The sequence below is a fragment of the Muscardinus avellanarius genome (assembly GCF_963383645.1).
Source record: "Muscardinus avellanarius genome assembly, chromosome: 1".
Lineage (NCBI taxonomy): Eukaryota > Metazoa > Chordata > Mammalia > Rodentia > Gliridae > Muscardinus > Muscardinus avellanarius.
In genome coordinates this window covers 125000029-125017236 of record NC_137786.1, presented here as the reverse complement: position 1 = coordinate 125017236, position 17208 = coordinate 125000029, and the positions used below count along the sequence as shown (strand labels likewise).

Genomic DNA, 17208 nt, shown 5'->3' with positions numbered 1-17208 from the left:
TCTGATTTACTATGGCTGATGAGAATGAGAGGGTCTCTCTGTATCCCTTTTATTATCTATTTCTAGCTCTTTCAAGTTTAATTAAATCCCATTGTTTACTTATGGTAGCAGTTGAGCAGATGTATGAGGTCTTCCTTTTTGTTTTTCTATCTTAGTTGATATGTCCTATTCAAATAGTCCCTGCTTAGATTTGTGGTCTTTACTGAACCTTGTAAGTTACCCCTTATGTGTATTTATATCTTGAGAGAATTAAAATCAACTCAAAAATCATTTCAACTTTATTTCAACACATCAGATTACTGTCAGAAGTTACTGGACATCTTTCCTTTAGGCATCTGGTAGATACTATACATATCAGCATATTGCACTATAAAAGTGTGTTATAAATATACAGTGTAAATAACAATTGACAAATAAGATCTGTTAAAATATATCACCTGACACTTCTTCCATATAGTATCAGATATTACTAGTTTCATTATTCACAGTTACATAAGCCAGATGACACTTCAATCGGAATTTGATGGTTTCAAATGAAATAAGTTTTCTGTGGTTCCCCACCATATACATTACCAAAAATCGGTGGCTTTGCTATGCCTTTGTCACTTCCTAATAGTGTGGCACCTTTCTTTAAAGGAACATTAGCTTTATTTTTTGGCTTGTGGAATAAGCCTTAGGGACAGAGATAGCTGGGATCTTGGAGTGCTGGGTGCTCTTTTCTAGGTGCCAGTCAGTAGTGAGCAGTGCAGTGGTTTCTTTCTCCATTTATGGCCTTGGGAGGGTGAAAGGGACAGGGTCAGGACTCTTCATTTACGATCCTTGAAGGAGTTGAAAAAAAAAAGTGGTTGAAGTGTTCTTGGAGGCAGAAACTAGACATTGTGATGTGAGATAAAAATAAATGGGCAGGAGATGTTTGTAATACAAATTCCAGTCCCCTAGAGAGGGCAGGGGGTGCTGGGAGAGGGGAACGAGGAGAAAATCAAATGAAATCTGCTTTGTTTCCTTCCATCAGAAGGTTTGTTCATGACACATTTCCCAAGTTTATATTTGTAGTTTGTTTTTGTAAGTTTTGTCTTATATGGTTGTGACCATTTTTTACCAAAAGAAAGAAGAAACACTTAAAAAAAAAAGGTGTCTTATTAGAAACCTCAGTTTTCTAGGACATCATCTGAAGCACTAGAAGAAATCTCAAGAAAGGGAGGCTGGCCAGGTGTTTGTGCAGGTAGGATGGCTGGCTTTAGGGTAGGTGACTCTATAATTATCACTCTGTCCATGCCTGAGGAATATTGTCATATGTGTCAGGCTTTCCTTATCCCTTTTGCCTGTCTGAATCTCTGGCCTCAAAGGACGATTTAAAAAGTATTTGACAGAGTATCTATCTTGTAGTTTTGTCTACGGTGATTTAAAAGATCCTGAACTTTCACAGAGGCTCTGTAAAAATTATCGAAAGTTGTTTTAGTTTGGTGAAACTAGATAATATTTTGTTAGGTAAATCTCACCTTTAGAAGAAATTTATAATCTTGCTTATCAAGTCAGAGGTGAACTGGTTTTGAACAGTTGAGATGAAAAATATTTGGAAGTTACAAGGGAAAAAAGGGATCTTGTCTCTCAAGACAATTTTGAGTGAAACCTAGTAAAGTAGAAGGGAGACTAAAAGGAAGCAGAGATGGAAGAGAGCTAGAATGTGAGTACATTTGGAAGCGGGGACTAAGTCCATGATTAATCTTTTGAAATATCATATAAGAATGCAATATGCATACCATTAAGCTCAGGAGATTGGGCTGATAACCAGAAATATGCATTAGAAATAAAAATGATGGAAAAGCTGAAGGATAGTACAAAACAATAAAGTTCTCCGGGTTTTATCTGAGTACTTACATGCTGATGTTTATTTGCTGTGGTGCCATGAGACAGGAAAAGAAGTGAAATCCCCCAAACTCCCTCTACCCAGAAAGAAACTGTTGGCCATGTTTGTTTGTTTAGCTAGCCATTTGAGTTGCTAGACCAGTAAACTGTCCAGTTTTTAGATGTAGGTATTAGTGTACTGATCTCTGAGATGGAAAACTTGTGGCACTGTTGGTTTGGCATCTGTTTTGAAATTTAGCAGCCTCCACAGAGTGAGTTAGGAATATATGTAAGAAGTCTGTTTTACTAGCTAATTCGTTTAGGCAGCTATTCCTTCCTAAGAGTAAGGAAGCTGTTGTTTGCTTTTGGAAATTCTTCTTTCTGTCCTCCTTCCCTCCCTTTTCCAAATTCTGGGCACCATAGTAGCTGTCTCTCTCTTGTTCTCGTTCTCTCTCTCTCTCTCTCTCTCTCTCTCTCTCTCTCTCTCTCTCTCTCTCTCTCTTCTGTGGCAGGTGTGCATCCTATTGGCTGGCTGGTATTTCTTGTTGTTTTTTTCCCCCTTATTCTTCTTAAATGGGGGAGGGGGTATAAAATATGTTTATGGTTTATACACAATAATGTTGTAATGTTTCTTGTTGTTTAATAGATAATTAATTGCAAAATATTTGTTTAAATTATAACATGTTTGAGTAAATGCTAAATTAGTTTTTTTCTAATATAATAATGAATTTGAAATCTAGCATTCCTGTAACAATGTGTCTCTGTTTGTCTGTCTGTGTCTGTCTAATAGTAATTAATATCTGTGGTCCGTACCTGGAAGAGGAAGTACAGCTTTAAAGGAATAACAAAAGACTTTGTGTCTTAGACCCTTCGCAGGTGTTACAGTCGGGTGAAAGAACATGGTGTTGGGAAAAGAAAGAGCAGTTACACATTTGAACAGTTGGAACAGGTGTTTGGTCAGGGAGGATGGGATGCTCAGCCCTGCCAGCCTGTACTTATTAACAGTAGTGGCTTGTACCAGGAGCTGGAGTCAGACGGCAGCACTATGGAGGAGTATTCACAGGAGGACTGGGGCAGCCACAGTCAGGATCTCCATGGCTACCCCACAGATCAGGAATTGGGTAAGAAAGCTGATATATATGATACTTGTGTGTATTTATCTACCTGGCATGTGCGCTGTTACTTATCACCTGTGATGTATTCTGGTACAATCTCTACCCACTGCAACGTCAGCACAAGGCACATCATTAGTCTAGCCTAGTTTAAGGTGACATTCATTTGGTGATTTGGATTCCAACAAGATTCCTAAAGATAGAAGAATTCCTAATTCTGACCCACACAGGAGGCTCAGTGGCAGGTAGAATTCTGTGCCATTCTAAATACTCTAAATCTTCTAGTTCTAAGATTCCTGCCAAGAGAGTTGACTCTTGTCCCAAATGCTATGAATGAATCTTATCTTTTCCTCCCTTTATTCCAAATGCTTTTCTGTCTGTGATTTGAGAAAAGCCTTCCCCCAGACTTTAGTCTGAACAAAAAATAAGGAGAGGCTTGCTTATACTAAAAAGAGCTGATACCTGACTATGTCAGTGATCAGTTTCCTTCAAAGTTCCTGAGGAATCCTATCCCAACAGTAGCTGGGATGTTTTTACACAGTAAAGGCATTCAGAGTGGAGGATGAAACTCCTGACCATCAAATTAAAATTTGTTTGACCTTATTTGGAGTGTGTGTCATTTTTGTTTGTTTCTTTTTGAATTATGTAATCCAATATTGATTTTCATAATTTGAAAGTACAAATCAGGTGTCTGATTAGATTTCTGATCAGGTGTCTGCCATTGTACTCTTAACAGCATGTTGCACAATCAGCACTCACTTTGAAGTAAATGTTCTTCCTCCCCAGTGAGGTGTACAAAGGATTGGTAGTATAAATGTCTTTCCTTAGCTTAAAGTAAGAGTCCACACACAGGCACAATTTGTTTGCATCTTTCCTGATAATATAGAAATGTTAATGCAAAATAAAAAAGATTAAATGCTAATATATTGCTTAGAAATGCTGCTTTCAAATGGTCTTTCAAATACTGGAAGAAAGAGAAGAAAGAGGCTATAAAACTATAAGACTAGCAATATGTAAGAAAGGGACTTACAGATTAGAAAAATAAGCTATGTATGGTGGCACAGACCTGTAATCCCAGTACTTGGGAGGCTAAGACAGGGATCCTAGGTCTGAGGCCAGTGTAGTAAATTAGCAAGCCCCTGTTTCAAACTAAAAAATAAAAAGGGCAGGGGGTATAGCTCAGAGGTAGAAAGCTCACTGGATCAAATGCCGAGTAGAATTCTCCCCACCCCACACACAAAAGACTAAAAGAAAAAGAAGGGCAAATGCTAAATGAACCCTGTCTCTTAATTTCACGATGTAATAGGATATGAATTACTTTGGCATTCTATAATACTAGTTTTGCCATGAAGAGTTAAATTTCCCAAACCTTCAGGGGAAAACAGTAACATACAGAATATGCTGATCCTGATTTTGGGAAAATAATTGCTCTGTAAAACCTACATAGAAAATCTAAATAGAACAGAATTATTTTCATTCTTGTTCTTTTAAAATCATGTTTGCAGTGAAATTAAGCTTTAAGCTCCTAGCCAGAAATCCACTGGTGACCTTGAAGAATTTTATACTTGTAGAGCTGGTTTCTGATCTTGCATATAAATGCATGCATATCATTATATAAGAGTTATATTTTTAAATCTGGCATTGGACAGTGTTGGACACCAGAATTAAGGCCTGGTATTGAAAAGTCTAGAATGAGCAATAAATATAGCTACTTATCTACATAAATGTATTCCACCACTCAGGAAAACATAATTTGTTTTAAATCTTTGCTTTACAGATGAAATACCTGTCACAAAGAGAACATTAAAAATAAAACAAGAGTCTTCTGAAGAAGCACAGTAAGTAGTGGCTTCATCTTTCCACAGAATGTCTGCCCAAGTTTAATGACCCTGGGGAGGGACCTAAAGTACCTAGACGAGGGACCTAAAGTACCTAGACATCCTATAGAAGTTATAGCTCTGCCACTAAGGGAGCTTGTCTGTTCATTCTTAGCTTACGTTTTCCAGTGGTGACCTGAAGTATTAATAAATATAATATTGACTGAGAAGAAATAAATGTGCTACATGAAAATAGGCAGGTCAGTAGTGTTTGCCTTTGTGTAGATGTGGCATCTAAATGTTTAAGGTACAAAGATTGAGTCACAAGGACTTGTGTTTATTGGGGGTTAGGTAAAATGATAGGAGGGCCAAAGGGATACCTAAATTCTTTATAGTATTACAATTTGGGGATCATCCCAAAAAGCAAGCTCTTAGGTAACCTGTTTATTCATTTGGAAAAGAAAGTAGCTATAGGAGGAAGGACTTAGAAATGAGAAAGTCCAGGGACACTCAGCCCTGCCCCACACTCTATTCACTCCATCCTCCACAAATGGCAAAACTACAGTTCTCTTGTTTGAAGCCACCTAGTTTGCAGTACTTTGTTAAGCAGCCCTAGGAAATAAACAAACCATTGTGGTGGTGCATCCCTGTATTCCCAGTACTTGGGAAGCTGAAACAGGAGGATCACAGGTTCAAGACCAGCCTCAGCAATTTAGCAAAACCCTGTTTCAGAATTTAAAATGTAAAGGGCTAGGGGTATAGCTCAGAGGCAGAACCCTCCTGAGTTCAATTCTTAGCATCACGGGGAAAAAAAAAAATTTTTTTCTAGGATTTTTCCTTGTATCTCTGGTGTTCTAAAATCATACTAATCAAATTATGTCATGTACATGTACAAATATGAATATACTATGCACCAATAAAAAATTACACTGCAACAACAACAAAGTCCTGGGACAGCATTCCCCCACTGGTCTTAATTATTTTTACCCCCCTAAGAGTTTAGCATCATTCATTATATTTACAGTTCTTTTTTTTTTTGTGTGTGTGTGGGGGATACTGGGGTTTCTAGAAACCCTTCTACCTCCGGGTTACACTCCCAGACCTATTTTTTATATTTTTATTTGGAAACAGGGTCTCTTAAGCCAGCAAGGCTGGCTTCGAACCTGTGCGATCCTCCTGTCTCCGCCTCCCAAGTGCGGGGATTACAAGCGTGCGCCACCATGCCCGGCTATAGTTCTTTCTTAATAGCTTTAAGTAAATGCTTGATTAAATCTATTATTTATGGGACAGGTGAGGGGCGCCATTCGTTTCTACCTGGTAATCTCAAAGCATTTAGATCATCTACTTGTTCTTGTGTATTTCATCCCACACATGTGATCTTGATGTTTGAGAGAATAGAGGAAAACACAAATGGGTGAAATAAAAAGAACACTAATAGAAAGCAATACAGTATATTTATATTCGTCTTTTTCTCCCTTTTTTGTGTGTGATACTGGGGATTGAACCCAAGAGAGTTCTACATCTGAGCTATAATCCCAGTCCAATTTAATTTTTTTATTTTGAAACAAGGTCTCACTAAGTTGGAAAGGAGCTCACAAAGTTGCTGAGGCTGACTGCAAACCTCAGATCCTCCTATCTTAGCTTCCCAAGAACTGGTATTACAAGCCACCACACCCAGCTATTCATTTTCATTCAGCAGACCACCAGTACCCTTTTGCAGATGCTCGTTTCTTTTCCAGAATATCTTCTTAGAATCAGAGAATTCCCAAAGTCTAGGGAGAGGGTGAGCATTCAGGGATCAGTTTTCCCAAATTGTAGCTATTAACCCATGCCTAAACAAAGACGTATATTACCCAAATCAGTAAGTTTAAGGCCATCTCTTGGTGGGAGGTGATTACCTTTTAGTTTGGGAATTCACAGCTGGGTTTGGTGGCACACCTGCCACCCCAGTGTTGAGGCTGGGATAGAAGGATCACAGGTCCAAGGTCACTGCCAGTGTGTAGTAACCTAATGAGCCTGTTTCAAAGCCTGGGGCTGGAGATGTAGCTCAAAGGTAAAAAATGCCCTGAATTTAATCCCTGGTAATTAACACACACAACCCACCCCACCCCCACTCCCACACACACTCACTCACTTCACCCCTTATAGTTCAGAGGTAGAATGCCCTGAATTTATTCCCTGGTGTACCAAAAGAAAAACTGATTTCTGTGTGTTGTTATGTTTGTTTGTTTTGGGTACAGCTCTATGGCTGTAATTACTGTTTTTAAAAAAAGAGTTATTACAGCCGGGCGTGGTGGCACACGCTTGTAATCCCAGCATTTGGGAGGTGGAGACTAGAGGATCTCGGTTCACAGCCAGCCTCAGCTACTTAGCAAGGCCCTTTGCAACTCAGTGAGACCCTGTTTCAAAATAAAGAATAAAAACTAGGGTTGAGGGTGTAGCTTGGAGGTACAATGCCCCTTGGTACTGCCAAAAAAAAAAAAAAAGTTACTACAAGTCGGGCATGGTGGTGCACTGTTGTAATATCAGCACTTGGGAGACTGAGACAGGAGGATCACAGTTTCAAGCCGTGTTTGAAAGCCTCAGCAAGTAGTGAGATTCATCAATCAAGCAATACCCTGTTTCAAAATAAAAATAAGCCGGGTGTGGTGGTGTACGCTTGTAATCCCAGCATTTGGGTGGCTGAAACAGGAGGATCACAGTTTGAGGGCAACATCAGCTACTTAGTTGCAACTCAGTGAGACCATGTTTCAAAATAGAGAATAAAAATATAAGGGGGGGGTGTCACTCAAAGGTAGAATGCCCCTGGTTCCATCCCCAGTAAGCAAAAATAAAAATAGTCAAAAAATACATATATTATATAGTGCTGGGGTATAGTTTGGAGGTAGAATGCCCCTGGGTTAAATCCCCAGTACCACACAAAAGAATGAGTTACTACAAATCCATATCTTCAAACCCTATTTTTCCAAAGAGCTTCTAGCTCTGTCACAAAAATTCCTCTCCCTTATAGCCACTTGGGACCTGTAAGAGAGGCCTAATCAATATAACTGGGTATATATTCACACTTCACAGAATTGGTGTCATCAGCCTCAAGTCACCTGAACTTTTCTGGTGGTTGGAACTTTAGAAACCAGGGACTATTACACAGTTTTCAGGAGTTGTATAATAACGAGGTCTAGTTCTCACTGTGCTCCCTGGCTTAGTGACGGAGAGGAGCCCCAGGCTCAGATGTGCTGTGGGCTCTGGTCAGCAGGACAGGAAGCTGACAGGCTCTGGGAGAGTCTCTGGCCTGTGCTGCCCCTCGTCCAGCTTCAGCTCAGGGACAGGACGTTCTGAAGAGCTTCCTGGTAGGCCATTTATCTCCCAGTCAGTGCAGCAATTTCTTCAGAACTGTTCTGTGTGGTATCTGGCTGTAGCACTAATGACATGGAGCTATGACAGTGCTGAATAGCTTCATTTGGGCAGTGGGTCTGGTTTTCTCTGTAGGCATATCTGGGATTAGCTGAGCTAGCTCACACTACCTGTAGTAAAGTACACCTGCCTTCATTCACTAATAACCACCTCCTGATATGTTCACTTATTCAACACATTTATCAGTTGCCTACTGTAAATCAGGCATTGAGGTACATCAGAGAGCAAAATGGACAGAAGTCTTTGCCTTGGTCCCAACGCCTTAATAGAGTCAGCTTTGAGATCAATAACCATTTTTGAAGAGGACACAGAAAGGTGGTGGCTATGAAAGATAATTTTCCTTTAAAGCCTTGACCCATGCAGAAACATAGTCCTATATTTTAGTCTCACAAGCACCATAATCAGGCATTATAAAATCGATTGCCTTTGTGTTCTCTGAGAAGAGGTACAGTTCTTCAAATACAGTGATTGTATCTAGATGGAATCTGTTGCCTGGGAAGCATTCAAGACAAACTGAAAGGTAATGGGTAAATCCAGAGCAGTCTTAGGCCCCAGGAAGCAGATGATAGCAAAATATTAGCCCTCCATCATTTTGCAAAGAAAGTCCAAGTGAGAGCTGGGTGTAGTACTTTCAAGCCGGGCATGGTGGCGTAAACTTGTAATCCCAATACTTGGGAGGCTGAGAAAGGAGGATCACAAGTTCCTGGCCAGCCTCAGGTACTTAGTGAAGCCCTCTGCAACTTAGTGAGACCCTGTTTCAAAATAAAGAATAAAAATTCAGGCTGGGGGTCGGGCATGGTGGCGCACTCTTGTAATCCCCGTGCTTGGGAGGTGGAGACAGGAGGATCGCGCAGGTTTAAGAGACCCTGTTTCCAAATTAAAAAAAAAAAAAAGTATAAAATAGGTCTGGGAGTGTAGCCTGGAGGTAGAAGGGCTTCCAGGAACCCCAGTACCACCCCCCGCCCCCAAAAGAAAAATCGGGCTGGGGCTGTAGCTCAGGGTAGAATGCCCCTGGGTTCAATCCCAGCACCTAAATAAATAAATAAATGAATAAATAAGTAAATAAATAATAAAAAGGGCTGAAAGTGTAGTTTAGAGGTAGAATGCTCCTGAGTTCAATCTGAGTACCAAAAAATAAAAGAAAGAAAGACAATGGCTATATGAAGTTTCCCAAGAATGTCCTAAAAGCTCTTCCACCAGGAGTGAAAATCTTGATAGAAAAGTCTCAAGGATCTGTCTTCCATGGCCTCCTTTCAAGAAGCTGATAGTAATCCACTTTTCATGCCTCTCTTTGTAAGTCTAGCAAGGGAGTGTTTGTAGGTTAAACCTGCAATTGATGTAGAGTGTAATACATTGTTGCTGAGTTAATATTTTACTAACTAGTCTTCCCATATTGATGTGTTGAGAAAAGTGTGTGTGTGTGTGTGTGTGTGTGTGTGTGTGTGTGTGTGTGTGTGTGTTATTGGGGACTGAACCCAGAGGCATCCTACTTCTGAGCTGTATCCCCAGCCATATTTATTTTTATTTTGAAACAAGGTTTTGCTAGGTTGATGAAAGTCTCATAACTCGCTGAGGCTGTGATCCTCTTGTCTCAGCCTCCCAAGTACTGGGATTACAGGTGTACATCACCACACCTGTCTTGAGAAACAAATTTGTAACTTTTGTGTGTGTTTATGTGTGTGTGTTATGTGTTTATTATAAGAAATATCAGTTAAAAATGATAAGCAGCTTGTTAAATGGTAATTTCCTAGCATTTTCTGTCTTATTCTGTTAACTGTACGTGTCAAATACTTTGTACTTTTATCTCCCTTTATAAAGGGTTTCCTAGGACAATATCAATTCATTATCTTAAATCTTTCTTAAAACCTAAGTCTAATCTGAATTCTCAGATTTTAGTGTGCTAACTTGATAGTTCTTTTAAATTAGGAATAGTAATGAATTCTAGACAAACAGAAAATACTTTGTTTTCACTAGGTATGGTGGTACACACCTATAATCTCAGTATTTGGGAAGCTGAGACAGGAATATCACAGGTTCAAAGCTAGCTTCAGCAACTTAGTGAGGCATGTACCAACTTAGCAAGACCCTGTTTCCAAATAAAAAATAAAATAGGGTTGGAGGTGTAGCTAGCTCAGAGGTAGAATGCCCCTGGGTTCAATCCTCAGCACCACAAAAACAAACAAACAAAAACTATTGAGCCAGGCATGGTGGCCCACACTTGTAATCCAGTACTGGGGAGGCTGAGACTGGAGGGTCACAGGTTCATAGCCAGCCTCAGCTATTTATGAGGTATGAGGCCCTCTGCAACTTAGACCCTGTTTCAAAATAAAGAATAAAAAAATAGGGCTTGGGCCGGGCGTGGTGGCGCACGCTTGTAATCCCCGCACTTGGGAGGCAGAGACAGGAGGATCGCGCAGGTTCGAAGCCAGCCGCGCGCTGGCTTAGGAGACCCTGTTTCCAAATAAAAATGTAAAAATAGGCCTGGGAGTGTAGCCCAGAGGTAGAAGGGCTTCCAGGAACCTCAGTACCACAAAAAAAAAAAAAAAAAAAAAAAAAAAAATAGGGCTTGGGTATAGCTTGGAAGTAGAATGCCCCTGGGTGCCATTCCCAGTACCATACACACACACACACAAAGAATAAAATAGGGCTGGGGTATAGCTTGGAGATAGAATGTCCTGGGTTCAATGCCTCACACCACAAAAAATAAGTAAAAATAAAATATATCTGGGAGTGTAGCTTGGAGGTAGAATGCCCCCTGGAGTGTAGCTTGGAGGTAGAATGCCCCCTGGGTTCAATCACCAGTACCAGGAAAAAAAAAAAAGTTTCATACTAGGTTAGTCATAATCAATTGTAAGTTTTCCTACATCTCACATTTATGGGCCAAAGTTAATGAACTTTAAGACTTTCCAAGTTAGAAATTAAGCTGTTCTTCAGGTGTCATTGGATACTTTTCTGAGGAAAGCACCTTTCACCTCCTTTTAGCACTTACGTCTGAAGGCTGTCGTAGGCATTGCAATAGCCACTTAAGAAATTCGTGACCCGGGCGTGGTGGCACATGCTTGTAATCCCAGCATTTGGGAGGCTCAGACAGGAGGATTGTGGTTTGAGGACAGCCTCAGCTACTTAGTGAGGCCTTTTGCAACTCAGTGAGACCCTGTTTCAAAATAAAGAATAAACAAGAGGGCTGGTGGCGTCATTTAAAGATAGAATGCCCCTGGGTTCCATTCCCAGTACATATAGAAATTTATGGTCTTCATTCATGTAGCTCATGCCTGTAATCTCATTTTGGCGGCGGACACAGGAGGATCATAGATTTGAGCCTAGCTTCTACAATTGAGACCCTATTTCAAAATAAAAAGGTTGGGGGTGTTGAGAAGTAGATTGTTCCATTTCAATCCCCAGAACCAAAAAAGGGGAATATGATCCTTAGATTTCTGAGATCCCAGGGTCCTGTATACTAATATCTTTTAATCTTGTTATAGCCAGCTTATAGAAGATAGTAAAAAACAATTTATCTTTAAGTCTTTCTTACATTTTGATGCTGTAGTTACATAATGTAGTAGTCATTAGTCAGATGTGGTTCTTTAAATGTAACTTTTGGGGGGAGGAAGAGTACTAGAGATTGAACCAGGGGCATTCTGCTTCTTGAGCTACACCCCAAGCTCGCTCGCTCCCCCCCCCCCTCTCTCTCTCTTTCTCTCTCTCTCTCTCTATTTATTTTTGAAACAGGGTCTCACTAAGTTGTAGAGGACCTTGTTAAGTTATTGAAGCTGGCTGTGAACCTGTGATCCTGCTCTTTCAGCCTCCCAAGTAGTAGGATTATAGGCATATGCCACCAAGCCTGGCTTTTAAATATAGTTTTAAATTAAATATAATTAAAAATGTAATATCTCACATAAGCCACATTTTAAGTTCTAGTGGTTGCCAAAACAGCAGAGATACAGAATGTTTCTATCATCACAGAAAGTTGTGTTGAGCAATGCTGGTGTAGACACCTGAAGAATGTGATTTTTATTTCTTTCTAGGAAGCGAGACATCATGCAGAATATCGTACAAATTTTGGAATCAGTACAGTTGAAATGGGAACTGTTTCAAAGCTGGACAGACTTTTCAAGGCTCCATCTTTCTAATAAACTGGCCATTTTTGGAATTGGCTATAACACGCGTTGGAAAGAGGATATCCGTTACCATTATGCTGAGATCAGCTCGCAGGTGCCCCTTGGCAAGCGTCTTCGGGAGTACTTCAACTCTGAGAAGCCCGAGGGACGGATCATCATGACTCGAGTGCAAAAAATGAATTGGAAAAACGTTTACTACAAGTTTTTAGAGATCACTATTAGTGAAGCGAGGTGCTTGGAGCTGCACATGGAAATTGACTGGATACCCATCGCCCACTCGAAGCCAACTGGTGGGAATGTGGTTCAGTATTTACTGCCAGGAGGCATTCCTAAAAGCCCAGGCCTTTATGCCATTGGCTATGAAGAATGTATTGAGAGGCCTCTCTCACCCCACATGGATCGACGCTCCCTGGAACCAGGGAAAGAGGGCCGGGTTGACCTGGAAACCCTTTCAGCGCAAGCCTCATTACAGGTGGAAATAGAACCCACCCGAATTACCTATTGCTACCTCGGGATTGCTGAGGTCAGGACTCTGCAGCAATGCTTATTTTTACATTTCCAAGCAAATACCAAAACCTTCAGCAAAGATTGGGTTGGTATTAATGGGTTTTTATCTCAGAACTGTATTGTGGATCCTGGGGTTTCCCCCAAATCTATCTATATCAAATTTGTAGAAGTAGAGAGGGATTTTCTTTCCGCTGGCTCTTTAGTTGAGTGCCTGGAAAAAGCCATTGGCTATCCCTTAAAATTTAACAACTGAATGTCATCCTTCATAAGGATCCGGGCTCTTACCTCCCTCTTCTCTACCCATTCCTGTTACCCAGACTGCTCCTCATCCAGATGCTGCCATCGGACTCTCCATGGGAACTTCCCACAGTCGGGCCAGTACAACTCCTGAGGAATCATTGTAGACTTTGGGCAGTCAAATAGATCCCACCTGGAAAGGCTCATTTTGAGCAAGCAAGATAAATAATGAACTTGCATGGTGGGTCAGCTGTTTCTTTTTTAAAAACAAGACAATTTTTAAATGGATTTTAGAGCCCTAATGTAAACAAATGTAGGTACATTCCATATTGGACAAAACTTATACTTTGAGTTTCATATGAAATTGAAAAATTGTATTTTTTTCACGATGTTTTCATTTTTACACATCTGTCTCTATATAAGTATTATTTACAACTCTGAATAAATAAGCAATAGATAATGGCAAGTTAAATCTTGAGTCGTAGTAAATGAGACTGTCTTTCAATGTCACCTTTAGCTATTATTGTACATAGAGTTTCATTTTTTCACCAGCCAGGTGTTTTGCTATTTCCAATCAGTGTTGCCTGCAAAGACCTTTGTTTCTGTGATGTACCAACTTTATGGTTGTGTTGCCATTTAAACTTTTTTTTAAAAAAAAATATTAAAGGAATTCCTGGCCTCTTGGCGTGCTAGTTGAACTTTTTGTAGCAGTGTGGTAACACTGGCAGGGGACTGTGCTCTGGCTACTGCTAAGAATGAACTGAACACACAGCAGGGTCCACTAGCACTGTCCATTTTCTCACTATCCCATCAACCAGTGCCATCATTTCTTGTCAGAGTACCAAACGTCATTGGATATCTCCTTTTGTGTTGCTATTTTTAAATGACTAGAATATTCCTTCTGACTCTAAGGACTTAAATTTGTAAGAGACTTTCATTCCTCCTCTTTTACACTTAGTAAGCAATTGTAAGTCTCCCAAGGAGTACAAGTGAAAAATTGATGTCTTCTTGCTGTGTGTAAAAAAAAAAAAAAGTGAAGATTCAATGGAAACAGCTTAAAAAAACAAACTTTAAAAAAGTGATCCGTAGGAGAATAAATTGGAAGCTATCTGTTAGAAAGGTAACTCATGTTTAGCTCTTTCAGAGATTTCAAATGGGTCAGCCACCACTCCACTTAGAGATTAGTACTCTTGGCTGAGAATAGCTTTCTAGCAGAGTAGTCAAGGATCACTTTGATCTCATGGCAGGAATGTATTAGACTGGTTATTTCTCTTTAATGATTCTCCAACATCTACTTAAAATGGGCTGCAAATCCAGGTAAGAGCTGTCATTCTTCCTGTTTCTCTATACTAGTGAAGCTAATGTTGCATGTTGTTTAAAATGTTCTTTTCTCATAACTTGTATGGTCTCAAAACTTTTTCTTTCTGGTGCCTTTTGGTGCTTACTTATTTTTCTAATGACTAGAGAGCTCATAATCAGTGGCATGGCATTGAGTTATGTTATTTGAGTCCGGGCTTATAGAACTGGCTGTCTTCCGATGTTAGCTGCTAAAAATAGGTGCTAATTCAGGGAGAATGTAAATATCCCGAGAGATGAGTGTAGCACCTGCTCCCCCTGGGCACAGGCTATAGGCAGGGGCCTCGGGAAATCCTCACACTTTTGCTCTTCACTGGGACTTGTCCCAGCAGCTGAGGCGCATTAGCCATCCTGCAGCAGTCTCAGTATTGAGTGCCAAGTTCTGCAGGGAAACCATAAGTAGTCATGTTAGTCTCCCCAGAACTTGTCCACTGACCAATGCCAACACTAACTGTGCATTAAACACTTTGTGCATTAAATGTTGCCATCCTACTTCTCATTGTTGTTACTTAGCCCAGGCAGAACATTTTGGGAACATTTAGTGAGAATGTTTTATACCTACTTAACACTCTTGGGAATGGAGCCTTGCCGGGGCATTGTGAGCAGTGTGGAGAAGATGGCAAAGACCAGCTCCAGTATGAGTTTTCACCACTTGGCTTGAGATGGGTGAGAGTGGGTAGAGGAGGAAGATGAGTATTGGGAAATGGCGACTTGCTAATATGATTATCCAGTTTCTTTTGCAAGAAGACAGCAGGTTGTCAGGCAACCTGACATTGCTAACGACAGGCATTGCTAATGCCAACAACCAAAAAAGGTGGCCCCTGAAGGCCTTGACTAAGCCTTACAACTGATTCAAGGAGGGTGGAGATACTGTATACAAATGTAAACGTCAGTGCAAGGAAATTCTTGGAGATCTGAGGTGAAGTATGATTGGACGAAATATAAACTGCGAGCTTAGCTCTTGCACACCTTTTTATGTAAATAGTACCCAGGGAATACACAGGTTACACCTCATTTTACACCAGGGCAGAAAGCGGTGCCCATCCTAAAGTGCATCTTAGCAAGAACTTGCAGCTAGCAATGGAGCTGCTCTGTTGACTTATACTACTTAACTCCCTCGGGGTCAAAAGGAAGAAGTGGTTGGAGTGGGAAACAGGAAAATTACTATTTGGCTGGGGTGAAGTCCTGAAGAGACTGCTTCTGTGTGACATGGAGACAGTCACTGCTCGCATATCCTTGGTTATGGCTTTATTTCCCATGTGGTTAGTCTTTGGAGGTCTGAATTACTATTATTATTTTTTATACTGGAGATTGAACTCAGAGATGTTTTACCTCTGAGCTACCCCCATCCCTATTTTGAAGCAGAGTAACTTAAGTTGCAGAGGGCCTTACTAAATTGCTGAAGACTGGCCCCAAACCTGCAATTCTCTTTTATCAGCCTCCCATGTATCACCATGCCTGGCCTTTTTTTTTTTTTTTTTTTTTTTTTGGTATTGGGGATTGAACCAAGAGGCATTGTACCTCCAAGCGATACAGCCCTGGTTTGATTTTATTTTGAAACAAGATCTCACTAGGTCACTAAGAGCCTTGCTGAGTTGCTGAGGCTGGCTTTGAACCTGCAGTCCTCCTGTTTTAGCCTCTCATGTGCTGGGATTACAAGCATGTGCTGCCACGCCTTGCACACCTGACTTTTGAGATCTGAATTCTGAAGGCCAAGTTAGCTCCAGGGAGTGAATGCTGAGGCTGTGTCTTATGTAGCACTTGACAAGAATAAGCATGCCTGTGTGATTAGATGCCTTGGCATTACTGGGTTACAGCCAAGATTTTGTACCACCTTTCTCTGAAGAAGTTGCTTATTTGGGGTGACTTAAACCTGTACTGGCAGTAAGGGAGGGGTGTTCTACAAGGTGTACTTAGCAATGTATGCTAACTGAAAAAAAAATAATTTGAGTGTGGTAGAAAAGAAAAATTAAACCAATAGCCCCCTGCCCAGTCTTTTTGCTAACTAGAAATTTTTAGGAGCCTGCAGAAGGCTGTGAGGCCGGCAGTTACTGATTCCTATTGCCTTTGCAGCCACTGAGCTGCCAACTGTTAGATTCCAGAGATGGCAGGAGCGGTCTAGTGTTTCCATGGGCATTTCTCACAGCCACTGCATGGCAGGTATTTGAAGAGGAGCCAGGCAGGTCCCACTAGGAAGAAACAACTGAGAAGGTCTGGACAGGAAAAACAAAGGAGACACCCCATAGAGTGGAGGCACAGAACACAACCCGTGTTGAGCAGCAGAACTGTGTGGAGTGGGGAGAATTCACTGGGCCCGTCTGTTTTTATTCCCAAATAACTGTGGCCCCCAGAGCGGGCAGCGGGCAGTGTCAGGAATTCATGGTTATGCTTTCTGTTCCCAGTGACCTTTGCAAAATGGCTCTGCTCTGCTGGAATGTTTGAAGCCCTCCCCCACCTTGGTTAGAAACGCAAGAACAGGTGCATGCCGTGAAGAAGCTGCGGCCGGCAGAGGGCGCAGAGGAGCCTTTTGGCCAAATGGCAGGAGGGAGGGTGCGGTTAAATTAAATTTCGCAGTGAACAAAATCTAGCCCTGGGAATTAAAGGATCAGAGCGGGCCTGAGCCCTTCGTTCGCTGTAAGGATAGGAGGCAGCGAAGATAGGGATAAAGGAGAAACGGAAATTGTGTCCTACCTCCCCACCGCCCCTCCTCTCCAGTCACCGTAAAGAAAAGCAGTTTATTTCAGGAGTAAGGAACAGAGAATGAGACTCGTTACCTCCTCGTTTTCCTCATTTCCTGGGGCAGCC

At 41.1% G+C, this 17208-nt stretch overlaps 1 protein-coding gene across 3 annotated transcripts in view; it reads left to right on the top strand.

Annotated features, from left to right (window-relative positions):
* The window catches only part of MSANTD2 (Myb/SANT DNA binding domain containing 2), a gene marked incomplete at both ends in the record, with an annotated part of 38283 nt that extends 25220 nt beyond the window's left edge, over positions 1–13063 (top strand). For 2 of the 3 annotated variants that reach the window (XM_080719753.1, XM_080719752.1), the window contains 3 exons: positions 2711–2966; positions 4735–4795; positions 12211–13063. In XM_080719753.1, coding sequence (XP_080575879.1) covers positions 2711–2966; positions 4735–4795; positions 12211–13063 — 1170 coding nt within the window. The remainder of the gene's footprint in view (positions 1–2710; positions 2967–4734; positions 4796–12210) is intronic. The other variant, XM_080719754.1, reaches the window with a different exon arrangement.
* Between the last annotated feature and the right edge of the window lie 4145 nt (positions 13064–17208).